The 10017-nt window shown below is 57.4% G+C and overlaps 1 protein-coding gene across 4 annotated transcripts in view; it reads left to right on the top strand.

Moving 5' to 3' along the window:
- TRAM2 (translocation associated membrane protein 2) overlaps nucleotides 1–9596 on the top strand; it is an 82713-nt gene extending 73117 nt beyond the window's left edge. For 2 of the 4 annotated variants that reach the window (XM_078055244.1, XM_078055243.1), the window contains exons 8-11: nucleotides 1687–1791; nucleotides 2084–2227; nucleotides 3006–3169; nucleotides 4246–9596. In XM_078055244.1, coding sequence (XP_077911370.1) covers nucleotides 1687–1791; nucleotides 2084–2227; nucleotides 3006–3169; nucleotides 4246–4319 — 487 coding nt within the window. In that variant the 3' untranslated portion in view covers nucleotides 4320–9596. Of the gene's footprint in view, nucleotides 1–1686; nucleotides 1792–2083; nucleotides 2228–3005; nucleotides 3170–4245 lie in introns of those variants that run through there. The other 2 variants (XR_013441235.1, XR_013441236.1) reach the window with 2 other exon arrangements.
- The last annotated feature ends 421 nt before the right edge of the window (nucleotides 9597–10017 follow it).

The following is a 10017-nucleotide window of genomic DNA, read 5'->3' on the forward strand; positions in this document are numbered from 1 at the left end:
TCTCACGTCTGACATGTCCCAGGGAAGGAGATGGACAGGAGTCTGACCCTGTTCGGGCAGAGTCCTGTGATTCTTGTTTTGGAATCAGAATAGAACCGAGAGGGCAGGGAGCAGCAGATCCTCCAAAATGAGGCCCATTCCGTTCCCCGGTGATGCTGGTGCAGCCGTCTCTCTGCTCGTGTAAGGACCGTGATCTCCCTTCTCCATCCTGGTTCTGGTTTTCAGAAGTGAGTGTGAGGAAAGGAGAGATACAGGATTTCCCCAGGGAGACACACCTCTGAAATGCCAACTGATGCATGGGTGTTCGTTTTGGTGAAGAGCTTGACTTTTAGAGGCCTTCACTCAGCACATAGCTGAGCTCCTCCCCCGGGCCAGGCGCTGCCTTAGGAGCTGCAGTCCCATCTGGCTGCAGGAAGACCAAGGCCTTGCTCTCCTGGGGTGCCCATTCTAGCGGGTAGCAGACCATTAAGAAAACTGAGTTTCTGGGCACCTGGGTGGCTCAGTCGGTTGAGCGTCTGACTCTTGATGTCGGCTAAGGTCACGATCTCAGGGTTGTGAGATTGAAACCCGCATTGGACTCCATGCTGGGTGTGGAGCCTGCTTGGGATTCTCTCTCCCTCTGCCCCTACCCCATTCCTCTCTTAAAAGAAAGAAAGAAAAAATAGTTTCCTGTGGTGCTAAGTGTGATGAAGAGAATAATAAAGCTGGGTAATGGGAGAGAGGGACTTGTCTCCTTGGCACCTTTGTCATGTGGAGGGAAGACTCTCTGAGGAGGTGACTCAAGTGGAGGCAGGAATGACAAGACTCAGGCACGTGAAGATCTGGGGGGACAGTGGTGCAGGCAGAGAAACCGTAGGTCAGAGACCCTGAGGTGGGAGTGGGTGTAAAGCCCATTGTGGCCGGAGTGCAGAAAGTGAGGTTTGAGACGAGGTCATGGGCAAGATCATTTTGGACTTTCCAGGCCATGTGAGGACATGGGCTAGTTTTCACGCCATTCTCTCGAGCATCCTCAGGATCCCGAGACCCTCCCCGTCCATCTTGCCCTGCCTTGGTCTCGTTGGGTGGAAGCGGCGGGATCCGCAGTTAGCACTGCCCGTGGGAGCGCTCCCACATCATTTCACTCTGCAGTCCTTCTGCGTGTATTTGAACGACAGTTGACTTTCTGTAGCAAACTGCCTAAGGAAGTCCGTAATGACCCCGTGCCCGGAATTGAGCAGAGGGGGTGTCTGAGTGGGTGGTGCTAATGTTTTAAGAGGCTGGCTCATTAGCACGTATTTTTGCATTATGTTGAGTTTTGCCTCTCCATGTACCTCTTAGCCGCGAAGACTTGGATAATGAAAAACCAGACGGTGGGAATCCCTTGTATTTCTACCTGCAAGGCTTGGTCCCTTGTTCTAAGCACCTTTTATGTGCTTGGTCCCAGGCCAGGCGAAGCATGCAAGGGGACAGGTGCCGTGAGAGCCAAAGCCCAGGTTCACTGGGGGGGGTGGGGGGCGCGGACCCAGACAGGCCAGGTGGACAGCCAGGGGATTCAGTATTCTCTCCAAGAATCCTGCAGGCTGAGGAGGGCCAGCCAGGGAGAGGTGACGTGGAGGCGGAGCCCAGGGTGCCGGGCCCTGGCCTCTGCTCTCCATGGCGTCCGGGGGGGGTGGGGGGGGAGGACTGAGGCTTGTCCTTTTCTCCCAGCCTGAGCCGCCTGGGCCTCATCTTGCTGCTGCTGCAGTACTGCACCGAGTCCCTCTTCCACATGGCTCGACTCTTCTACTTCGCAGACGAGAACAACGAGAAGCTGTGAGTGGCACGAGGCCCGCTGGCCGGTTCGGAGGCGCCGTGGGCAGGGGCCTCCTGTGAGGCCTGCCTGGTGGGAGGCTCCTGCCCGGGGTGGGAACTGCCCCTTACCTGCAGGCGGCACCCTGAGGCTGTTTTTCGGAGCCTCTTATTCTAGATCTCTCCTCCCTCCCTCAGACACCCTACTCGGCTACCCTCGCATGCTCTTTCCATGTGGGGTTGCTTCCAGAGAAGTGGGTAAAGGTTCCCTCATGGGCCCTAAAGGCTGACGTCCTTTTTCCGCCTCCACGAGCAGGTTTAATGCCTGGGCTGCTGTATTTGGGGTCACCCGCCTCTTCATCCTCACCCTCGCCGTGCTGGCCATCGGCTTTGGACTTGCTCGCATGGAAAACCAGGCCTTTGACCCCGAGAAAGGGAACTTTAACACCTTACTTTGCAGGTGAGTTGGGAAGAAGCCCAAGGAGAGAAATTAAGGCTCCCTGAGCCCTGCCAGGAGCCTCCTGAACTTGGCACAGTTTGGAAGGTCAGGGGGCAACAGACCTGAGTCTCCTGCACATTGTTGTTTCGCTGGAGATCTCTAGACAGCAGGCCTGAGAGAAGAAGGAATACCAGCCTTCTGCTTCCGGCAAGACCGTCTTCACTGGCAGGCCTGGCCTGCTGGGACTGCGGTCAGGGTCCCCAAGTGGGAGTCCCCTCGCCCTTGCCCAGTGCTTCGTGGTGCACGATGCGTGTCCTGTCCAGGCCCTTGATTTACAGCCACGCTTGGACTCTGTACGGTGGTGTGCTAGGCAGCTTGGCCAGTGGCCTTCCACAGCGGGGAAGGGGGGAGGCAGGGAGGAAGCCATTGTGTTTCCAGGCGACCCTGGGGCCTGGGAGGGTGTGTGATTTGTCCGCTGTTGCTCAGCTTTCAAGTGGCATGCTAGATGAGAAGCCACTCTTCTAGAATTATTTTGCTATATCTTGATTCAATTCATTTGAATTCTTTCACTCTATATATGAAGCTTAAAGGAGTCCCGTTCTGTGCTGTGGCTACAAAAGAGGCCATGGAGGCCGTTTGACTAGGGAGCTGGACATGCGCCTGTCACCTCCTGCTCCCTGGTCTCCCGCGCCCCCTCCCTCTGTCAGCACCCGGCCGGTGTGCTGGGGGGAGACTGGCACGCTCTCCCGGGCGCGGGTGCCCCCCCACCCCCCTGAGCCCGGCCCTCGGTCCCCCGCAGGCTCTGCGTGCTGCTGCTGGTGTGTGCCGCCCAGGCCTGGCTCATGTGGCGCTTCATCCACTCCCAGCTGCGGCACTGGCGGGAGTACTGGAACGAGCAGAGTGCCAAGCGGAGAGTCCCAGCTGCCCCCAGACTGCCAGCCAGGCTCATCAAGAGGGAGTCTGGTGAGTGCCAGGCCCCCGGGCAGGTAGCGGTACTGCCTGGGAGGGAGGGGGAGGAGCGCAGGCTCTCCCTGGACCAGTCCTTCCCTGGGCCCTGACTCTTGGGCTCCTGCCGGGGCCTGACCGGCACGTGGCTGGGCGGGGGCCAGGGACACGTGGTGGGGGTGGGGAGCTCTGGCGGGAAGTGTGTCCTCGAAGTGGCTTCTGAACGCCGGCCAAGATCTGCCGCCTGTTGCCCGGACGGCTCTGTCCTCACCTGCCCTCTCGCTCTGCGTCGCGCCATGCGCCTGCCTCCCAGGCTGCTGGCTCGTCTTCCATCTTCGGGAGTGACTCGGGGACACGGTGCCAGGTGGGCGGCGGGGGGGGACGCCCACTTCTCCTGTGGCCCGGCCACACTCCCGTAACCGCCGGCCCCGGCCAGCCCTGCCCTTTCGGTCCAGCCTCTGCTCTGACTCACCTGCCGGTCTCCAGGTGCGGGCCGCTGGGCCAGGGCTCCTGTGTGTTTGGAGCAGGGCGGGCGCGGCTGGGTGTGGGGGCTCGGGCTGGGTGGGAGTGGGTGCGGCCGCGAGGCTGCAGCTACAGCGACTTGGAGCAGGCACAGGGAGGAGTTCTCCACAACAGTAAAAAGGTAGCACAGTGTTTTCTGCCAGGGGAGTATCGGGCCTCTGAGTAAGGCCTGTCCCTGCAGCCTCTGCGGCCTCCTCTCCGTTCTCCCCTCCCCGGGAGCCGGTGCCCTGCAGGCGGCAGAGAGAAACCGAGGCCGCTGGGGGTCTACGCTGGCGGGGTCTACGCTGGGCGGGGTCTACACAATTTCACCTAGGATCTGGTCCAGCCTGAGGCCGGGGCGGGCCCCAGCCTGTTCCTGGGTCCCCCCTCTGTCACCTTGGCCCCCTTCTGCTAAAGGATAGTCAGGGACCCCCCAGCCTCCTGCAGAGTCACACTTCGGGGAGCAGGAGCCCCCTGGGAGCCGTTCTCGGTGGGCAGCTGCGCCGGGCACCCCCCCGGCCCGGCCTGGCCCGGCCCATGTGCCCTGCACCTGTCCCACGGGAACACCACGTCTGTCTCCCTTCACTTCCTAGGTTACCATGAAAACGGAGTGGTGAAAGCAGAAAATGGCACCTCCCCACGGACTAAGAAACTCAAGTCTCCTTGAGGCCAAAGTGCTGGAACAGGGATCCTCTTGTGGGGGCCCAGCAGGGAGGTGGGGAGCCCGGCCCCCACCACTGCCTTCCCCCTCCTAGTCCTGTTGCTGCCTCTCAAGCAGCAGAAACCTGTCTCCAAACGGGGCTTTTCCTCTTTCTTATTTCTTGGCTTTCTCTTCTTACTCTTCCATAAACCATTCTCAATAAAACCAAAACTCTTCTTCTTTCTCTCCCTCAAGCCACCTCATGTCCTCACCTCTGTGCTGTGTTGGGTTTTCTAGAAGCCCAGGCTCTCATGGTTCTGTGTTGGCTGGCCGCCTCTTTCTCTTCCTTCATGGCTGCTTCCTTTGACTTTTCACCATATTGTGCAATTTTTCTGTGTCTGATTTTTACAACGAGAGGGAGCTCAAATTGCAGTCCTGGCCATCCGACACCCAGCATCAGTCCCTAGGACCTGTCAGAGTCAGAAGCCTCGTGCCCCAGAGCCTCTGCCCAGGGCCGCTTGCAGGCCCCTGGGGGGCCCCCGTGTTTGGGCAAGGAGAGGAGAGACCAGTCCTCTTGGATCATCATCTCCAGGTGCTGATTAACTGAGATGTATGATTCCAGTTGCGCACACACCATCCGGAGGCCCGGCAGCACCACTGCTACTCGGAAATGCCACGGTGTTTGGCTGTGGGGCACGGCAACCTGGGCCAGAAAGGTGGTGGTAACTGTGTTGGGTCCCGTGACTCAAGACCGCTTCCCGGTGGCCGATCCCAGACGGAGGCCAGTCGGCCCTCGCTCTGCCGGGGAGGTGCTGAAGGAGGACAAGTCTTCCCACCCACTAGAGCAAGAACAAAGCAAACAGAGAAGGTAACGGTGGCAGAGATGATGGAGTGGGAGCCCTAGGCCGTTCTTCAGCCCCAGCCCTAGCCCCAGCCCCAGCTGCTTTTTCAACCGTTCACCAGCATTCAAAACCCCACCCAGCCACAGTTACCAGAGCGGCCCGGCGGATGCTGGTCCCAAAGCCCAGAGCCAGGCGGCCCAGTGAGGGGCTGGCCTCGCTGCCTGACTTGGTCTCTCCCGCTGCAGGAACACCAAGGCCCCCACTGGCCCCCTGGTGCCGCAGGGAGGTCGCCGGGCTGCTCACCCTCTGGCTCATCTGTTGAGTGTCTTTGGGCTGGTCGTCGTCATCCCGTGATACATGAGCACACGTGCAACATTTGAGACTGTACGGAAGTGGGACCAGAATGATGTGCAGGTAGATGAGCAGACACCTGTGCCAGGGGGAGGCTTCCGCCTTACCCCCCCTCTTCCTTCTGTTCCACCCAAAGACAAGGCCTCCAGGTCCATATGGGGCCTGGGGAGGACTTCCAGAAGGGCTTAGGCTTAGTCCTAATGAAGAACTCTTGAACTCTGCTGAGGTGCGGGGAGCAGGTCTTGGTGGGCGTAGGAATGTGTCAGTTGAGGTGCTGGTCCTCTTTCTGACCTCATAGAAGCCAAACCTTGGATTATTATCCTAAAAAGGGGGAGATGGGCCTTTTCATCAGGGTAACTCCCCTCCTCCATGTCACTTGCGTCAGAGATAGATTGAATTTTCCAGTGACTGAGGGATTTGTACCCGAACAGCATTGTAGAGCCTCCTCTCTCTGTCCAGGCTAAGGCTATAGAAATGGGAAGAGCTGCCCTTGGCCTCTGCTTACCCTTAGGAAGCGGGATGGCCTTTTTGGAGATCTGCATCTCTCCCATCCTTCCCTGACACTTCTCTGGGCTGCAGAGGAGAACGTCGCTAGGAGGGTGGCTTGGTACCAACCCAGCAGACCTGAGCCAGGACCCCTTAGCCATTTGGCCCAATACCCCTGCCCAGGCTGTGGTTTCATTCACGCTCCAAACCTTGCCTGGTGAGGGAAGGGCGTCCAGCCAGCAGCCTCCAAAGCTGCCCCATGAGCCTCCCTGCTCAGCCCAGCCCTCCGCTTGGCCATGTCCCAGGCAGTGTTCTGTTCCCTGCAAGGGGCTGCTCCCTCAGGTGAGCCCCGGCTAAACTTTGGCGGGTACGCTGTGAGCTGCGGGCCAAGAGACGGGGCAAGCAGCTCGAGGCCTGCATCAGGCAGTCTCCCTTCTCGTGGCCAGAGGTCTAGGTGTTTGTTGCCAGAGGCCACCAGGCTCTGTGTTCCTGAAGTGTCCTGCAAGCTTCTGGCGCTAGGGGGGTGTGATTCAGAGGTGGTACCACTGCCCCAGGGGTTGGGGCTTTGTTTCTTAAAGGATAGGGTGTGTGCAGGGATGAGGGTTAGTAAGATATTTTTCTGCTGTGTCAACACCCCGAGACCATGAGTAAGGCTCGCGTGTCACCAGCCGGGCCTTAGGGACGATCGGAGGGGAAGGGGGGATCAGAGTGATTGTAGGGAGCCCTGTCACCCTCCTGGCATCCCAGCCATGTTTATCTCTGAGCAGAGCCCGGGCTTTGGCAGGCTGGCTCAGAGCAGGGTGCCAGGGGCCCAAATAACCCCACCTCATCCTGTGAGCTACTTGTGCTGGCTTGTCCTGATTTGGCCACCTTGGCTGTCGTCTTCAGTCTTAAACTAGCTCTCTCCTGTTCCCAAAGTGCCAAGCCATCGGTGAGGGCCCTGCCAGATAGCTCTGAGATGCTAATCTACCTCAGCAACAGCCGCCTCTCTCTAAACATCCCTGCCCGGCGCAGGCGCGGGGGAGGCCAAGCAGGTGGCCGTGGCAGGACGGACAGGCTGGGGGGGGGCGGGGAGCCGGGGCTGCTGAGGTTCAGTGGTGGGAAAGCTATTTTTACCATCAGGCTCTGATAGCTGCACTATTAATAAGTCACACGTGTTCTTTTTGAAGGTAGGGAAAGGTTCGAGAGGAAAGCAGGCAGGGCCAGGAGGGGAGCTGCTTCTCCCCCGTTCTAGTCCATTCTAACCGTGTGTGTGTGTCTGTGTCTGGGCCACCAGACCTAAATTGTTGCCGAGAACCTTTTGTGTTTCTGTCTCAAGGCAGCGCTTACTAACATTTCAGAAACCAAAATAGACCTTGTGCTCCGGCCACCTTTGCAGATGCCGCTCTTGACTGGAATCCCTTGGACTCCAGAGAGCCCTGAAGCCTGGCTTCGGTGTTCTTCCAGGGGAGTGTGCGTCCGGGTTTTCCTTTAGGGACCTTCCTCCTCTGTACGCTTTTGCTTTTTTTCTAAATGGTGAAGGAGAGGTAGAGGCAGAGAGTACACCCCCTCCCAAGATCCCACAAGAGAAAATTCTATTCCCTGGATGCCTTTTTAAATTTGCAGTGGCTCGCCGGGCCCCCTGTGGCTCGGGAAGGCTTGGTTTGGATATCTTGCACAGGTTTCAGCCTTCCCAGTCGGGTTTGCCTCCCCTGCTGACCCAAGTGAACAGACTTCGCGAATGTCGTTGCCGCCCTCTGTTCCTCCCTGATGGAGGCAGGACAACAGAGTGGTCTGTCTTCCCTCCCGCTGCCTCCCCTGCCCGCAGCCCTGCTCCTCCGAAGGAACTCTGGGTACAGCCGGGGAAGCGGGTCGTTGTCCGAGCTTGTGAAACTTCCGTGGAACCCCTCTCCGGCCCTGGCAGGCCCAGGAGGCAGCCTTCACCCTCTCGCTTTTCTCTGGTTCCCACAGGCGTAGTTTACCTGCTGCTCCTCGTCCGCCGCCTCCCCTGCGGCCCACTCGGTGCCTCTTGTTCTAGGAGGTCTCAGAAAAGCACGGGGACTGCTGTGTTCTGTGCCGACCCTGTGCTCGGCGACCCGAGAGTGCTTGTCCCAAGCAGGCCCTCCTCGTCTTTGTGTACGAAGTGCCTTACTTGCCGTGGGGCCTCCCAGCCTCCGCACGTGCTGTGTGGCCAACCCCACCCGGCAGGCCTCTGGGGCGGCTGTCCTGTGCGGCCAAGGACACGGGACCCCGGTACATGCCATGTAAAAGGGACGCGGATTGGGAGTCTGGCCTCATTTGTCTCCGTCCCCCGCAAGCTGTTGGGGTTCATGGTATGTTCTAGGTTTTGTTTCTGGTTTCTCCCTTGTGTCGGCTTTCTGGCCCACACGGGTGGCTGCAGAAGCCTTGAGGGCCCGGCCGCAGGCACCTGCACCTCCTGCCTGTGGGGGGGAGCCCAGGGGCCTGGGGGCACGAGGCCCCCCACCGTCAGCCCTGCTCTGCCAGGCCTCCCAGCACCCCACCCCCCCATTAAAAAGAAAAGTAGCCTGGCTATAACTTCTTCCAATCTATTTTGCCTCCCATTCAACCCACAGTTGATATGATCAAGGTGTTTACTCTTACTTCCCAGTCACAAGTGTTTGCTCACAGACCCCGGTCTGACGGTGGGTCTGGTCTGGCCGTTGCAGAGTTTCTCCGCGCTCCTAACTCAGTGTTACCTATGTTAGCAGCCGCAGCTGCCCACCATCCCCTTGCTCCTCCGGGTTGTGCAATAACTCCCCCAGCCCGTGGTCTTTCCACAGGCCCTGCTGTCCCTAAGCGCCCTGCAGCTGGGAAGGGAAGGGACCCGTGGAAGGGGGGTCGTCCTCCCCTACCGAAGAAACGTGCGCTACTTTCCCTTCGTCGCGGTCATCTCTCCATCCTGGGTGGGTTTCTGTGGCACTCTCCTAGAACAGTGTAGCGTCGCCTTAGAAGGCCGTAGATTTTTCTTAAAAAAAATCAGTTGAAAAGGAAAAAAAAAAAAAAAATCCTCATGATGGGGCATTAAATAAATCTGTGTCTGGGAATAAGATCTCTTGGGACACCTGAGATGTCACCGTCACTCTAAGAGCGTTCTAGAGTTTCTTGTTCGTGTGGAGAGGAAGGAGGTGGTTCTGAGGGGCAGCCACGCGTGCACTGTTCACTGACAGGGGCTGGCTGGGGCTGTAAGCTCCGCCGTGTCCTTGGGTACAGATTCGAGTGTTCATGTGAGGAGACCCCACACCTCATTTTTCAGTTCTTTTGTTCAGTAAACACCTAAAGGATGAGCTGAGGCTGCTGGTGCCGTGAGCAACTCATAATGCAAATGTGGACAAGTTGTCTTGTTTTTCTACTTTAGCCTGTTCATGTCATGGACCAAATTTCAACTAGGAACTCAAGGAAAATTTGTACCTGCCGTATTTATGCTTTCATGTAAAAGGTGGGGTTTTTTTGGGCGGGGGTGGGGGGGGTCTTTTTACTTTCAGTGAACTTTTTTCAAAAGCCTTTTCCACTGTTTCTGTCTGGTTTTAAAACAAATTACAGTTTTGTATGGATTTTTTAAATGTACATTTTGAAACAAATCAAATATTTTTGAAATAACTGAATAAAAGGCATAGAATTATCAGTCTCATTGTCTCTGGTCACTTTCCTTATCTTCCTTTTTAATCTGGATGCTTACATTTGTTTTCACTTGAAAAATAATTTTGTGTCCATTTTAATCTCATACCATTTTTCACTCTAACAGTCCTTTCTTGTATGTCTGTTTTGAGCTGTATTTGTTCGTTTTGGTCTCAGGAAGGAGGGAACTGGAATGAAGGATGGAGAAAGTTATCTTGAGTGCTGGGTCGTTCTAGCATTTTTGAGTCTAACCGTAAAGCAGAAAAGCGGAAAGGTGTTTTCTTGACACGGGGTCTGCCGCCAAGCTCCACGGGGAAGCACCGTGAGCTTGCTGCATGATGCAGCCACGGGCTAAGGTGTGCGTGTAAAATCCTGCTGTTGGTGCTGAACAGTATTCATCATGGTGGTGGGCCGTGGGGATTGCTGGGGTC

This window comes from Halichoerus grypus, chromosome 9 (assembly GCF_964656455.1).
Source record: "Halichoerus grypus chromosome 9, mHalGry1.hap1.1, whole genome shotgun sequence".
Lineage (NCBI taxonomy): Eukaryota > Metazoa > Chordata > Mammalia > Carnivora > Phocidae > Halichoerus > Halichoerus grypus.